Genomic DNA, 16582 nt, shown 5'->3' on the forward strand with positions numbered 1-16582 from the left:
CGGAACTGCCTGTGAAGGGAAGGCTCAGCAGCCTGGGCAGACAGGAAGTTAAAACCTTTGAGGTTTTTATTTTCTCACCCTAGGGAGAAGTGATGGAGGAGAAACTGGTCTGGAAGGGAGGAGGTGCATGGGACAATCCAATTAACTCTCCAGAGGCTGCAAAGGATTGTCTTGCTCTGTGCACCCAGGAAATTGGCGCTTGTCATATGCAACCACTGCTGCCTCAGGACCTCTGGTCATGATGCACCAAGTACATCACCAAGGGGAAGGACAGGACCCCACCTGCAGCTCCTAGCCCAGGATGGCGTTTCCTAAACCCACCTGGGGCTTCTCTCCAGCTATGGCACTGACTCACAATGTGCCGCCGCTGCTGCGAGGGGAAGCACGAGGGCACAGCGTGGCTGCTGCGCGGCCCAGCCATACGGGGCAGCCAGGGCTCTCCTCCTGTAAAAGCCACCCAACAAAAAGCCACAAAGCTCCTGCAAAATATAGAAGACAAGTGACAGGAGTCTTCTGACGCACCGTGCGAGCCGCCTCCCCTCCCTCCTGCCCCATTTCTCCATCCCCAAGTGTCCTGTTCGCTGACAAGAGGAACACCTTTGGCCTCCTTTGTGTCTGGATGTCTTCACCTTCTGAATCCCTTGCCTTCCCACCATCTGAGCACAAGGATGGAGCCTTTCTTGGGAGGCAGCTAGCTATGAGATAGAGTAGTGGGGTAGACAGGGGGCTTAAAGAGAAAACCACTCCACAGACCTTAGCTTGGTCAGAATCTTGTCACATCTTGTGCTGTTGGGAGCCACAGGGAAAGAGGAGGAGCTGTCAGCACACAGCCTCCATGGCCACAGCCCAGATCTCTGAGGCCATGTCCAGCCTAGGAAACAGAAGCAGGGGAAGCACAGTTGGCACTGGTATCCAGAGTTCCAAATCCAAGAGGGCCTAAAAGAGTTCAGATCCTGGTGAGGTGCTACAGCCAGCAGGAACCAGCGGAGAGGTGGGGAGATGTTTGGAGTTGTTTGGCCCTACCACAGCCCCTCTGCTTCCCAGACACTGGGTCCCACAGGGCATCACAGCACGATGAGGGACACAGCCAGGGGCCATCAGGGAGAGGATGGGACATGGCCCCTGATTCTCTGCAGTCTCTGCCTGCAGGACTCTCCTGCAACCCCCGGATGAGGGGGGGAGGCACAGTGACAATCGTTCTAAGAACAAACAGCACCAGCAACAGCATCTACACTGCGTTGGGAGCAAAAAGCCTCCTCTGCTCAACAGTGCCAGCCTGGAAGGAGAAGAAAAGCAGCACTGCCAGTGATGCCAGAGCCAAGCAGGGTCAGGGTGCGTGTCAGTCCCACTGAAGCTGGTTTTAGGCACTAACCTGGCCAAGAGTCATCGCAGCTCCTTTTGTCTGGGCATCACAGGGAGCTTCTTTCCTCCAGGCTCCAGATGCTCCTCAGAGTTGAGCTGGCATAGGCAGGAGGTTTTTCCAAGGCTAAGAAGCATCAGAAAAACTTCTTGTACGGCTCGAAAGACAACTCTGACATTCTGGATCATGGAGTCTGGATCATCTCAAACAGGGAACAGTCCTGCCTTCAGCTGTCCCCACAAAAACTCACTGGAATTGTGTGAAAACTGGTGTTTGGTAGAAGGAAAGCCCCCCCCTCCCCACCCCTCCTGCAGCAGGTCCCAAACACGAGCACGTCCATGACTAGCTGAAGCTCACGGCTGGCCCCCCAGGCACATTTGGGGATGCTTCCTATAGGGCCAAACGGGCACAGGACATGACACAGGCTGAAGGGGACCAGCATCACCCACAGAAAGCACACGCTTCCAGAGCAGGAGGAAGGCAAGTCCAAGTCAGATGTGATCTGCGATGGTTTAGCTGTCTAATGGTTCACCCTGCACGTGGGAAACCCCACCCTTTTAAGTAATTTTCCCAGTGATGGGAAGAAGCTCCTATTTCAGTCAGCACCGAGCAAAAGAAAAGCCTGGAAAGCTTGGTACTGTGTGGAAATGTGTTTATTCCAAAGCTCAATTTCTTACATAAAACAAGGTCTCTGAAAGGCAGCATCGGTCCTTACAAAGGTCTGTGACATTCTTCTCGGCTGCAGGGCCTGGGGTCCTGACCCACCTCAGCAGAGCTGTCAGAAAGGGGAGGGGAACGACAGAAACCAGCTGCATCACCACTGGCACAGTTTGAGAAACCATGCCTGATCCCAGGGAGGGAAAAGGTGTCAAGACACTTGGCAGAAGGCTTAATGTTCACGCAGACATTTCGCAGAACCCCTGTGCTCCGTGGGCTGCTTGCCAAGGAGCAGCTGCCGGGAACTGCATCGCTCCCATGGACACAAAACAGGACTGCTGGGTTTAATAATCCACTGAACCATTTCCAAGGACCGAGGGGTGGTGGTAGCAGCCCAGAGCCCCCATACCAGCTCCAGCGTGCACGCTGGGTCCCCACTGACAGCCTAGAGGGGTTTGCCTCCTTCTTCCTCCTGCCTCAGCCTCCTGGAGAGATGCTCGCTGATGGCCATGAGGGGGTTTGCTCTGTACCTGGGGTTGGTGATGACCTCATGAAACCGAGCCACTTCCTCCTCTCTGAGGGTGGAAAAACAACATAGAAATGCTGAGGGCCTTGTGTGAGGGGAACTAAGCAGACCAGAATCCCTAAAGCAGAGGGTTTCTCTGCAGATGGAATGATCTGGGGTGGCAATCTCAGGAAGAAACAGGGCCAGAAATAAGCCTCATTTACCCAAGGGCAGAGCTCAGATTGCTGCCAGCTCACAGGAGCCAGGGATTTGATCTGGTGCCACAGAGACACAAACAATGGCACTAGTGTCCAGCATCACTTGAAGTGGGTTTCTGTAGAGCACAACAGACTTGGTATCTGATACATCACCAAGAATGAAAACTGCTTCAGAGTGCACCAGCACAAAAGCAGGTTCTGCTTTTGAGAGCTCACCCACTGACCCTCTTCACTGCCCACCCTAGAAGCCTGGTGATCCCACGCGCACCGTGGGAGGAGCATGACAGCATTACATCCTCATGCTGGGTCACAGCTGGCTGCTGGGGAAACGGTCTTGCCTTAAAAAGCAAGAGAGCTGGGGAGAACAACAGAGCAGGAGGAATGGTTCAACAATAAAAAGGAGCTTTCACCTAAGTCACGTGCCCTGTGACCTCCCCATCTCCCTCAGACGGGCTGCCCAGCTCCTTCCTGCCAGAGGAACGGGTACAGAAGCCAAACCTGAAGCTTGTGGCAGCCGGGGTCGTGGGGTGAGGCTTGGGGAACCCCCAGTACTACCTAATGTCTTGGAAAATCAATCTCCAAGACCTTGCTCCAGGGATTTTGCCTGCCAGGAAACACAGACTTCCCAGACTGCTGTGGCAGGGTACATGCCACCACTCAGTGCATCTACCTGGTGCGGTGCAGAGAAGAGGGGGGGGTGCACACTGGGTCACCAGCTTGCTGATACAGGAGATCTTAGGTTTGTACACAAGTTCCTCCCAAGGCAGTGTCCTCACCTGGGAGTCCTAGCACAGTGACAGTGAGCCAAGGAGGGACTCACCCAGGAAGGCAGAACTGAGCAGAACCATCCTGGGAATGACTCAAACACATTCAGTGCTTCATCTCAGGAGAAGAGGTTTGACAGATGCCACCAGACATTTGTCCTCCTCAGGGACATATCACATGTAGGTTAGTGTCCCAGAGGTGTTCCAGTAGAGTAGATGAAGCTCCTGATGCTACACAGAGTTCCAGGAGCTCCTCACCTAGACCACCACAGAGACTTTGCTGAAGGCTATCAGCTCTCCACTTCTGATTTTAGGCAGGAGAGAAGCAGGAGCAGAGTGAATCCACTTAGAACTGACTGAGCCTGATAGGGACAAAGCAGGAGGACACCCGCAAACATCCTGTGCTATGTGAAGGGACTGCCACCTCTTCTAGGACACAAGACAAATGCCGGAAGGGGTTCCTTAGAGAGGCTGTGTGATCTCCATCCCTGGAGGGAAGTGACAGGAGATGGGACAAGGGGAAATGGGCTCAAGCTGTGCCAGGGCAGGGTCAGCTCAGATGTGAGGGAAAAGTTCTTCCCTGAAAGAGCTGTCAGGGCCTGGCACAGGCTGCCCAGGGAGGGGCTGAGTCCCCGCCCCTGGGTGTGTTTAACAGACAGGGAGATGAGGTGCTCAGGGAGATGGGTCAGCACAGGTCAGGGACAGTTAGACTCCATGAGCTTAAAGGGCTTTTCCAACCCAGTGATTCTCTGATTCTGTGAAATACTCAAAAGCCACCCTGGGTGGCCAGCTCATGGTGACCCTGCACGAGCAGGGGGTTGGAACAGCTAAACTCCAGAGGTGCCATCCAATCTCAACCATTCCATGATGCTCAGCAGGGACTGGATGGTCCAATAACTGGGTACTTACAGGAGACGGTGTTTCTGGGCTTGTTTCATCAGACAGAAGTCTGCTGGTTCTGCCTTGCCTTTTCCATGGCTGTGGAGAGAAGAAACAGCAATTAGCAATTCAGCAATTTCCGTGGCCATGAAATGAGTCCAGGCATTCTGTGTCTGCCTTCCCAGAAAGCACAGGCTTTCTTCCTGTGTAGAAATTGTTCTGAAGGACAATTACTTCCCTCAGCAGCCAGTAAGGGAGTTGCACGCTCCTCGGGCTGCATGCTGAGAGCTGCTCAGGAGTCGTGCCCAAATGGGCCGCAGGCAGACACACCATGCAAGACTGAATCACAGAATCACAGACTCACAGAATCACAGGGGTTAGAAGGGACCTCCAGAGCCCACTGGGTCCAACCCCCTGCCAAAGCAGCTCCCTAGCTCATATTGCACAGTTCTGCGTCCAGATGGAGCTGGAATATCTCCAGAGAAGGAGACTCCACACCCCCTGGGCATCCTGTCCCAGGGCTCCCTCACCCTCACTGGGAAGAAGTTCTTCCCCAGATTGGTGTGGAACTTCCTGTGCTCCAACTTGAGGCCATTGCCCCTTGTCCTGTCCCCAAAGACACTGAGAAGAGGCTGCCCATGTCCCCCTGCACTCCATACATTGCTTCACTGTGAGGCAGGTCACACACTGCCCGTGCCCGGATCGCTTTCTGCTCATCACCAACCCCCAGGTCAAACTGATACCACTGCTCAGAGAAAAGATCCTGGTCACCTTCTGCCACCCGCCACGCGGCACCTCGGCGCAGCTCACGTTCCTGGCCGCGTGCTGCCCAGCTCCAGCAGCGTCACACATGGGTTGCAGGCAGTGCCACAGATGCTCAGCAAGAAGGGGGAACCACCAGCCCTGCTGCGAGGCCTCCGGTGGCACTGCTGGGGTATAAGGTCTCATTTCTATTTCAGGATAAAGAATGGTGATATTACTTCCTCCCTTCCCCTTATTCCTGGGCAAATTCCAAGGAGGGCAGGGGTATAACCCCACCCCACACAGGATGTGGGAAGCACGTGGTGCCTGACACCAAGCAGCAGCAGGGCTGCCAAGGGCTGAGCATGAGCAGGGGGCACGCAGGAAGGACAGTGGCTATGCCTGGACTGGAAGTGGGGCTGCTGGCAGAGAGTAGAAACCTGTGCTCTTTAGGGCTGCACAGGCACAGCGGGGAGCAGGAGAAGAGAGCAGGGAAGGGAGCTTGTCTCTGCAGAGCAGCTCCCTTCTGATTCACCCCCAGGACACAGCCCAAAGAGAGGAGGGTCTGCTGCCTGCCCCTCTAATGGAGCAGGGCTCAAGAAGGGTCTTCCTGTACTGGTGGGTGCTGGGGGCCACAGCCTCCCTCACTGAATCTGCCCTGAGCCCTTCAGCTTTTTCAAGGTCAGGAACATGAGAGCCCCTCACCATTTCTTCAGGACAGCAGTATCTGGTCTTTTGTTGGCAGTGTCACAGCAACGTCCTCTTCCCATTTCCCTCTCTAACCCACTACCCTTCATCCTTTCATTCTGCACCAGTATTCCCCAATCTTCCCACCTGCCTCCCCTCTTGCCTCACATTCCTTCACCCCACTCACTCTCATCATTTAATTTCTCCTCAAGGTTCTCCCTACGGGGGTTCCCAGGCTGCTCTCACCGCCCTGCCCCCCCAGCCCAGCATCAGGGCTCTGTGCCACCCCAGACACACCTCAGTAGTGCAGACATACATCAGCCAGCTGCCACAGCCAGCACATCCCTGCCCAGCGATGCTCCTGTACCCTTCAGTCCCCACCGAGGTCAGCCTGGCCCTGCTGGTGTCACACCACAGGCCCACAAGCTCTCCAAGAACAAGAGCAGACGAACAGCTACAGGGGATCAGGCAGCTCCGTCACGCTGCTGCGTCCACTGGCGCTGAAAGGCGCAGGAAGCATCTCTGCTCTCTCCATGGCTGCTCGGCACAGGACCCGCTTCTCATCCCAGTCTGCCCAGATCACTTGCAGAAGCATGGAGAAATCCCTTCTCAGGCTGGGTGGCAACCCATGGTCACCGCAGCAGGGCCTTGCCAAGCGTGCCACCACGTCGCCACAGCACTCCCTTCAAAGATGAGCGGCCCTGTAGATAATGGGAGTACTTCCATCCCTCCAGCCTGGCCCACACCAGCCCACATGCCTCTCAGGACAGCTTCCTCTGCTGCAAACCGGGGTGCAGGGTGCCTCAGGCTATGCAAGCCCCCTCTTGCCCCCAGCCCCCCTCAGATTTAAAGGTCTGGGTGCTTCTGAAGGCTTTCCAGACCCACTCAATGGCTCTGCTCTGCTGGGCCCAGCAGGTTCAAAAGGCCCCACCGAACCACCAGCATGCTGCTTGCTCGCTTGGCCCATGTCAGCAGCCCTGTTCCATTGCACTTCATTGCCTTCATTCATTATAAAAGAGTAAAAACCTCACTGTAATGCTCTCTTACCCAGCAGGAGATCAAATTCCTAGAGAATCTAATCTTTTATTAATAACGCTGGCAAATCACTAGAGTATTACCCTTCGTTTATGTAATGAGTCCAATCCTCTGAAAGCCTCCTCTGATTCTTTCAGACACTCTTGCACATGCATCCTCACACAGCCCAGGAAGCCATGAGCCAGCTCAGGGAAGAAGAGCACCATAGTTCCTCCGTGCCAGCACCACAGGACTCTTGATTTTTAGCTGGCATGAGCCAGGCCACCCAGGTGACATCAGCTGACTCCAAACTCCCACCTCTTGCTGTGCCAGCAGCCAGGGTTGGGCTTCTCTGCCCTACTGTGCCATGGGCATTCCAGGCACCAGAGCCTTGTAGTCCAAGTGGAAACAGAGTCTGAGCTTCCAGGAGGAGTGGAGGGCTCTGCATACTCCCATGGGAGGAGAGAGGAAGCTGACAGTGCTTCTCTGAGGATGGCAGGCTAGAGATGTGTGTAAGACTGAACACTTCCACGTGCGGCACACATCCCCTCCAGTGAGTTGGGGAAAGGACCGTTTTGGCCAGTGTCCGGCCCTGCAGCTCATGGCCAGGCAGGGGCAAGACCAAGGCAAGGGTATAGCCACTTCCTCGCCAGTACGTGCAGCTCAGAGACCTCATGCCAGCTGCAGTCTGTGTGCAGCAGGAATCCTCCAAGGAGACTTGTTGGGTCTTGCCTGAACCCACGGGCTTCCTTCAGCCAGGACAGCCCTGCAGCACGAGGCCAGGCGGGGCAGCGAACCTCCTGCTAGTGCTGGAGTACTCACGATGTTTGGGCCTGGATCACAGAATCAGAGTCACAGAACCACAGGGGTCAGAAGGGACCCCCAGAGCTCATCGGGTCCAACCCCCTGCCAAAGCAGCTCCCTAGGACAGGGCACACAGGTCGGTGTCCAGATGGGTCTGGAATATCTCCAGAGAAGGAGACTCCACACCCCCCTGGGCAGCCTGTCCCAGGGCTCCCTCACCCTCACCGGGAAGAAGTTCTTCCCCGGAATGGTGTGGAACTCCCTGTGCTCCAACTTAAGGCCATCGCCCCTTGTCCTGTCCCCACAGACACTGAGAAGAGGCTGGCCATTTCCCCTGTGTCCCACCCTTCAGGTATTGATAAACACTGATCAGATCCCCTCTCAGGCTGTTTTTCTCCAGGCTGAACAGCCCCAGCTCACTCAGCCTTTCCTCACAGGGGAGATGCTCCAGGCCCTTAATCATCTCCGTAGCCTCCTCTGGACTCTCTCCAGGAGATCCCTGGCTTTTTTATCCCAGGGAGCCTAGAACTGGACACAATACTCCAGGTGAGGCCTGACCAGAGCAGAGCAGAGGGGGAAAGAAGGAAAAAAAAAAACAGAAAGAGGGGGAAAAAAAAGCTCTCCAAAGGATCAGGAGCCAAGTTGCGGAAGGAAATGTTTTCCCACACTCTGACGTGAGGTTCGTAGCTGCTGTTTATCTGAGCAGTGGTTTTCCAGACACACAGAGAATGACCAGCTCAGCCCTGCTCTGCGGGTGGCTGTCCCACCTGGGTCAGAGTTTACTTCTGAGGCATCCAGCATGTCACAAGACCTGCGATCTCCAACCAAAGGAGAGGGTGCTTTGCCAGCCCAGCTGCCTCCCGGGCTGTTCTCTGAGCCAAACGCTTTCTTATTCCGGTCAGAACAAGTGTCCAGTTTGAAGCCCTGCTGAGGGAGTGGAGAGGTGGGGGGAGCGGTGGTGCTCACAGAGCACTTCTGGAATGCACTGGGGGATGCAACGCTGACCAGACAGTCAGGCAGAGGAGTGCATTAAGAAGGAGGAAACACAAGGCCAAGCGGCCCCCACCCTACATCTGGCTGGGCTGGTTGACACGTGGGCGGCCGGGCACCAGAAACAGCCCTGGAAATAGCACAGGAAGCCATGCAGTACAGGGAGCGGAAACACCATCTTTCTGCTCTGGTAAAATAGCCACATTCCAGGCCAATGGCGTGAACAGAGTCTGGGCAGAGGGTAGAGCTCTGCTCTAAGGGCTCGAGGAGGAAGCCTGGAGGTCCGGAAGGATCTTCTGCAACACAGCCAAAGGCTCATGTGGGAAGGGAGTTAAAAACTCCAGCAGGCAGCACTGTGCTCCAGAGCCTGGCTCTCAGGATCCACTCCCCTTCATCATACCAGGGCCGTGTCAATCAGGGCAAGCCCAACAGAAGACCTGGTTCCCCTAAGGCAGATACAACCTGCTAGAAGAGAACGGATCTATCGTGCTGAGTCAAGCAGCGTGTGCTGACAAGTGATGTTGAGGACAATTCTCATCATAAAAAACAAACCTTGGGTCCAGATTGGCAGGTGAGCTCGGCAGGGCTGCACTCTGGACACGTGCCAGTGTGTTCCAAAGAATGTTTATCAATATGGTGCCAGGTGCTTTATATATATTTATATACATACATACATAAAAAGGAAATACAAGGGCAACCAGCCCCCACCCTATGGCTGGCTGGGCTGGCTGACCTGTGGGCAGCAGGGCATCAGAAGTAGCTCCAGAAATAGGGCTATAAGGAAATATGACATGCACGTCACTCCTGCAACTCCCAGGACATCTGGTTGCTCCCAGCTTGTTGCAAGCTGAGCCTCAGCTGAGCAGCATCTCATGCTGAGCCTCATCAGAAGGCACGTACAAGCTTTCTTCTCATGAGGAGTGGAGCATGGAAAGAGGGAAATGCAGCTGAGAACAAGGTGCTGTTCTCCCAACCACAGGCACCCAGGCTGTACTGCTGGCAGCTAAAGCTGAGCCCAAAGGCCCTTCATCCTGTGGGGAGAAGGGAAAGACGCATCCCTCCCTCTTGGCACGTACCTCTGGGGTGGCTTCCTGCCCCTGCCACCCGTGGTCAGGTCGGAGAGCTCAGGTAGGGCTTCCATCAGCGGCTGCATGTCTCCCACCACAGGGGTTGCCTTCCGCTTGGCTTCGGCTTTTTGCTTCTGCTTGGCCAGCTTCACGCTTTCTATTTCTGAGTGAGAAACAAAACATCACCAGAGGAAGGGGGATCATTTGCAAGAGACCACCTCTGAGCTAAGAAATTCACAGGCTGCTTCACCAGCTGCAGGAACACCAGGGCAGAGGACGTTTAAACCAGGGGAAGGCTGAACATAACAGAGCTGGGCAGGGCCCTCCCTTGTGGTGTTTGCTTACAGCTGTGTACATCCCCACTGATGTGTGTGATGAGAAGTGTTTCCATCCCCTGGCATCACACGGGTCCCGGGTGGGAAAACACCACGCTGACGTCACATGGAAGCGGGAGCGCAACCAGAGGGGAAGGGACAAGCCAAATGCAGTCAGCTCCAATGTGGTGTTGAACAGTCTCAGCCCCGATGCTGCTTTGCCCACGGTCTCCTAGCACGGGTGAAAAAGGTGGACATCATTTTGTTGGTTTGCTTAGTTCTGAGCAAGTTGCGGTGTCCCTTTCGTGACTCGCGGTGGGGCTGGAGCAGTCGGGTGCCGGATGAACCCGCGCCAAGTGCCTGACGCAGAGGCAGCTGGTCCTTCCTCCACACCACGCTCGGCAGCCACCCTGGGCACGCGAGGCCCCACAAACCCGTGCTGCAGGGTACGCGATGGAGCGCTCCACCTCCTCCATCCAGCTGCACCCAGCGAAGGCCATGGATGGAGCTGCCCAGGGACAATGAGCCTCAGCACCGAGCTTGGAGCAACTTGTCTGGAGACAAGGGAGGCAGCGCCGGCAGCCGCGGGGCCACGCAGGCGGCGCAGGGAGGCCAACAGCATCTGAGGCAGCGCGGCCACGGAAGCGGGAACTAAATCAGCGCAGCTATTTTTCGTGGGAACATGAAAGCAGCCAGCCCTGCTTGCAGCCCGCAGGCAGGGTGCCACCTGCACGCCCAGGACTGATCCTGCTACCTCAGTTACTATCTTTGTCCTTTTCCCTCTCCAGCTCAGCCGAGCCGAAGAGCTGAGGGTATTTCCTGAACTGCCATCCTGCTGTAAATGGATGTTTGTGACAAATCCGGATTGTAAACGCTTCTCCTCACAGCAGCCCCTGCCAAGAACACAGCTTTCTGCTCTGCAGCACTTCTTTTTTTGGTCTGGCTTTAGGAAGCTGACTACTTCAGGCCTTTCATAAACAGTATGTGCTCGAAATTTTCAGACACCTGATTCTGTGCAAACATCCCAAATTCTTTTCCTATGAAGTCTTGTTTGTCTGAGGAGCCAGGCGTTATATATATTTTTAAATGCACATACTTTCAATGTCTGAAGCCTTGCATCACTTTTTTTTCCTCTTCTCTAGGCTCTCATGGGACAATTTATTGGAATGGAAGAAATCTCTGAGTTTTGCATTTGCACTACTGGGCTGAACTCTATTTCCCAGGGTCTTGGCATCCAGTGTCACACAAGCAGCCCTGGGCTGAGAAGAAACAACAAACTCTCGGGAAGATTTAGAAAAACAGAGATGGAATGATAACGCCTGCAGTGATCCAAGTTGGGAAGCTCTTTTTGGGGGTGAGGGGAGCAGGCCAGGACTGCACAACCCAAAGAACTGGCAGAGTTATCTCCATCAGACAAAAGTCAACGTGTTTCACAGAATCACAAGGTTGGAAAAGACCTTTAAGATCACCAAGTCCAACCATTCTAAACCATATGCCTGAGCACCTCATCTACCCTTTTTTTAAACACACCCAGGGAAGGTGACTCAGCCCCCTCCCTGGGCAGCCTGTGCCAGGCCCTGACAACTCTTTCAGTGAAGAACGTTTCCCTCACAGCTGAGCTGACCCTGCCCTGGCACAGCTTGAGCCCATTTCCCCTTGTCCCATCTCCTGTCCCCTGGCTGAAGAGACCATTGCCCACCTCTCTGCACCCTCCTGGCACGTCAGTGTAGGTGCTGAGAAGGTCTCCCCTCAGCCTCCTCTTCTCCAGGCTGAACACCCCCAGCTCCCTCAGCTGCTCCTCAGAGGATTTGCCCTCCAGCCCCTTCCCCAGCCTGGTTGCCCTTCTCTGGACTCGCTCCAGGATCGCAATGTCCTTCTTGTAGTGAGGGGCCAAAACTGGACACAGTATTCAAGATGTGTCCTCACCAGTGCCCAGTACAGGGTCACAATCCCTTCCCCAGACCTACTGGACACACTATTGCTAACACAAGCCAGGATGCTGTTGACCTTCCTGGACACCCGGGCACACTGCTGGCTCATGTTCAGCACAGTCATCCAACACCCCCAGGTCCTTCTCTGCCTGACAGCTCTCCAGCCAGTCTCCCCCAAGCCTGTAGCACTGCTCGGGGTTATTATGTCCCATGTGCAGCACTCTACACTTGGCCTTGTTAAACTTCATCCCATTGGTCTCAGCCCATCAGTCCAGTCTGGTCAGATCTCTCTGAAGAGCCTCCCAAATCCCTCTGAAGAGCCTCCCTTCAGCTGATCACAGCTCTTGAAGGCCACAAGGTGAGAACTCATTTACAAATGGCCATCTCTGGAAATACCAGTTTGTTGCACTCTGTTAGCTAATAGTAATAGTACCAGGTTCTTCACTGCAGTTCCTAGAGGCTTTCTCCAGCTCCTCCATTTCCCTCACTAACAAGCTGCATGCTGGGTACCAATGCTTGCTCACGGAAGCCCATGGGTACTTGCTACCCTCAGCAAAGCATTTGCCAAGGTTGGTGTTTCCCAACAGACCACAGGTTCAGTGAGGGAGTCAAGACAACCAGCAGTTTAAGTACTTGGGTACCTGTAAAGCATTTCCAGTACCTTGGGTATTCCAAGACAGAGATAATTTGTCCTAGGTTTTCTGTCTTGGTGTTTTCCTCAAAGCAAAGCCTCTGCATTTCATCTGTATCCCCTCAGTGTAGTGATTTCAGAGGCAAGGGAGGAGGAAAGAGCCTGTGGCAGGGCCAGAACAACATATACAACCTTGGGAAAGGCTCATGATGCCAGAGAGATGGATGTGCAGGAGGCCAGGGTGAAGAGATCCTGCTCCCGGGCTTCTCCAGAGTGGCTGACCTTGACTATGGAAGCAGTGCTGTCACGTAACTGCAGGACCGTGCCCTCTGTTCCTTGCAGAAGACATGAGTGCTGTGTACCCCTCTTACTGGGGGTGCTGTCATAAAATGCTGCTGACAACGTGACTTTCTCCAAGTACCTGTTACTAGTTTTGGGAGGGAAGCTCAGCTGTGCTCCAGCTGTCCCCTTCTGCCTTCCTATGATGGTATCAGAGATGGATAGACCTTTAGGAGCATCGAAACTACAGCTGTCAGGCCAGATGTGAGGCCTAGAGCAGCCATCTTTGTACCCAATAGGGACACGGGGTGGGGTTGTAGGTGCCAAAAGTGCTTGGACATTGTTGGTTGTTGGTAGGGAGGAGGTTTCCTTCACACCCACAGCTTTTTAGGTACAGCCAGAGACACTTTTGCTGTGGCTGGTGAAATGACAGGCTGATGGACCTGAGCTTGGGATCAAGGAGAATATGGCACAGCAGGAAGCCCTGTCCCTCAGCCCCACACACAGTCTGTCAGCATCGCTGTCGGGCAAGGCGGTGTTAAGGGAAACGCCTGTCCTGAGAACAGCTCCAGGTGGCAGAAGGGGTCCCTCTGCCACCCAAACAGGCTGAGCTGCTTGAAGCAGAACCAGACACTTCCCACAGGAGACAGAAGCGTTTCTACCACGGGCTGGTTTTGTTCAGCTGGCGTTTCACAGCCTCACCAAGGGCCAGACTGTCTGGCACATGGGCTCCCTCACCTGTGGCACATGGGAAAGAGCAGAGCCTAAAGCCCCCGACAGAAGGGCAGCAAGGCCGGGCCCACTGCAGGCTGCCAGCACCAAGCCACAGATCAGCTCAGCCCCAGCTGCCACACCTGCCTCCTCGGGGAGGAAGGGTCTGCTATACAGCTCGGCCTATCTGTACCAGAGCTTTAAAGAGAAACACAGTGACTGGTGTGGATAACTGAAGGGTTTCTGTAGTCACTTCACATGTGGAGGAAGATCAAACATAGGCTTGGGGCAATGACTCGATCCAGGAGCTGAACACCAAGAAACAACCCCTGGGACTTTTACCCCACGTGAAGGCTTCTGAGAAGTGTTCAGCCTGCCCCAGCACTGCCCAGCGCTGCACCCACACCCCTACATACAGGAGACCCAACAGAAGTAGGATCTATATGGGAGAGGTCTAGAGAAGGAGTACTTACTCTGCAGCCATCTCTCCTTCCTCAGCTTCATTTTCTCTTTTTTGGAAAGAACGTTTTTTTCTTCTAAGCCTGGAAGAGAAGAGAGACATGAGTTGGAGCCTGGCTCCCACACACAGTTTCAGTGCTGGGCCCTTCCCAAGACAGCAGAGCCCATAACATTTTGTTCAACCCTTGATGCTTTTGAACTTGCTGGTAGGTCAGTCAGTCAGATGGCAGAGCGGGGGCTACACCACACCCCAACTTTTAGTTGAACAAGTTGAACCCACCTCACTTAAGTAGTTAAGGGTGATTAGATCAGATCATCAGGACAGGTAGAGCTTTTTGAGAGACCCTCACCCTGCGTCCTCCACTTCTGCATCAACTTGGGAGCTGCTATGTTCTTCTGCAGGCTAGCCCCAAGTGATGGGAGGACCTACAGGTTCCAGAACTGGGAGCAAAAAGCAAGTTTTAATCTGGAAACATGCTGGTCGATGAAGCTAAGAAGGAAAACACGGGTTGTGGACGTGTGAGGGTAGGAGGGAGATGGTGATGGGAGGCAGCCTTTGGAACACACCAGCCCAACGGCCTCAAAGCATGCCCAGACAGCATGGGGCAGGAGGGGGAAGGACTGCAAAGGGTCTGAAATAGCCACATCCCTGAGGAGCGGCTGGTTACTAACAGCTTGTAGAAATGGCTAGTACCTACTGCATACCAAACCCAGTGTTTGGCAATCGGCTGTTGATCACTGATATAGACTCACAGAATCACAGGGGTTGGAAGGGACCTCAGAAGATCATCGGGTCCAACCCTCATGCCAAAGCAGACTCCCAATACCCACCACTGAGTAAAATAACATCAAGTATTTGCTATGGGAGATATGTTGCAGACACTATAAAATGTTATCTTATCTCCAGTGTTTAAGACAAAACTGGCTTTAGGCAACCCTTTTTCCTAAAATGTGCTGGGAATGCTGCTACAGAAATGCCAATGGGCGAGCAAGCTCCCCAAGGACCATTCCTCTCACCATAGGGTATTCCTAAGCCTGGAAAAGATGCAAACAAGCCTGCTGGAGATGGGGGATGGAGGGAGTCCATAAAACCAACCACCACCACGTTATGAGTTTCTATAGAACGTGGAACATGACACTGTAGCTTTCACTGCCTTGCATCCTAGAAAAAACACATCTCTGCAGCCAACGCAGCCAAGAATCACAGAATGGTCTGGGTTGGAAGGGACCCCAAGGATCACAGAGCTCCAACTCCCTGCCACAGGCAGGGCCACCAACCTCCAGGCCTGGAGCTACACAAGGTTGCCCAGGGCCTCATCCAACCTGGCCTTGAACACCCCCAGGAATGGGGCACCCACCCCAACTCTGGGCAGCCCCTTCCAGCCCCTCACCACTCTCTCTGTAAAGAACTTCCCCCTAATATCTAATTTAAACCTTCCTTCCTTCAGCTTTAATCCATCCCCCTTGTCCTGCCATTGTCTACCCTTTTAAAAAGCCGATTCCTCTCCTGTTCCTCAGCTCCCTTCAGGGACTGAAAGGCTGCAATGAGGTCCCCCCGCAGCCTTCTCTTCTCCAGGCTAAACCAGCCCAGCTCCCTCAGCCTCTCTTCGTAAGGCAGGTGCTCCAGCCCTCTAATCACCTTCGGGGTTCCTCTGAACCCTCTACAACAGTCCCAATTCTTTCTTGTATTGGGGCCCCAGCTCTGGACACAGGACTCCAGATGGGGCCTCCCAAGGGCAGAGCAGAGAGGGACAATCCCCTCCCTGTCCCTGCTGCCACCTCTCTTCTAAGAAGTGAGAAATAAAACAATGCCTAGAAGCTTGAAAATATAAACACACTTAAAAAATAAATACAAAGCCCAGGGATGTCCTGATGGGTTTGGATGTGACCGATGCTGCTATCCATTTTGCACAGAGCACAGAGCACTGATGCACCAGCATCCTGCTAGGCCCAGGCCTGCTAGGCACAGACATATGGCTGGCTAAAACAAACATCTAACCACGTTATGAGCAAATTTCCTCAATCCCTTTGCTGTGGTACCAAAGCAGATGCTGAAACAACTAACTAATTGCGTGTTGTAATAACCAACTCCCATCTCCCATCACCCCAGCCCGCCCTGGCATCAGTGGTGGCGGTGCCGGGGAGATTCTCCCTCTTGTCTGAGAAACATGCTTGTTAATTCGTTGGGAAAACAGGATTTGTTAATAAAAATTTAAAAAAAATTTAAAAAAAATTAAAAAATCCTAAAATTCCAGCCAGCTGGCCAATTCTAGTAATAACATCAATTCAGGCTTTTTCCCCCCACCCTCCCAAACGGCAGCAGAATATTTAAGGAAACACAAAAGCTGTTTGCCTGGCAGGAGCCCAAACCTGCTGCAGAGCAGGACTGGCGGCCAGCACCCACACAGCACCAGAGGGGTGCAAGAAGCTGTGGCGTGGATGGTTTCTGCCCTCTCCCACTGCTTGCTCCCCAGACATCTCCGTTTTAGGCATCTCACCCCTCCCTCAAAAGGTTGCTTTGCTACTGGAAGATGCCAAGTTGTGTTTGGCAACTTCCAGTTGTGCTGCTGA

At 53.9% G+C, this 16582-nt stretch overlaps 1 protein-coding gene across 2 annotated transcripts in view; it reads right to left on the reverse strand.

Moving 5' to 3' along the window:
• Positions 1-753: 753 nt before the first annotated feature.
• The window catches only part of SLX9 (SLX9 ribosome biogenesis factor), a 58284-nt gene continuing 42455 nt past the window's right edge, over positions 754-16582 (reverse strand). Inside the window, exons 3-7 of one of the 2 annotated variants that reach the window (XM_084264722.1) lie at positions 14026-14094; positions 9696-9849; positions 4414-4482; positions 1373-1486; positions 754-871 (exon numbers count right to left, since the gene is read on the reverse strand). In XM_084264722.1, the coding sequence (XP_084120848.1) occupies positions 1384-1486; positions 4414-4482; positions 9696-9849; positions 14026-14094 (395 nt within the window). In that variant the 3' untranslated portion in view covers positions 754-871; positions 1373-1383. Of the gene's footprint in view, positions 872-1372; positions 1487-2001; positions 2593-4413; positions 4483-9695; positions 9850-14025; positions 14095-16582 lie in introns of those variants that run through there. The other variant, XM_084264721.1, reaches the window with a different exon arrangement.

Source organism: Gallinula chloropus (assembly GCF_964237585.1).
Source record: "Gallinula chloropus genome assembly, chromosome: 5".
Lineage (NCBI taxonomy): Eukaryota > Metazoa > Chordata > Aves > Gruiformes > Rallidae > Gallinula > Gallinula chloropus.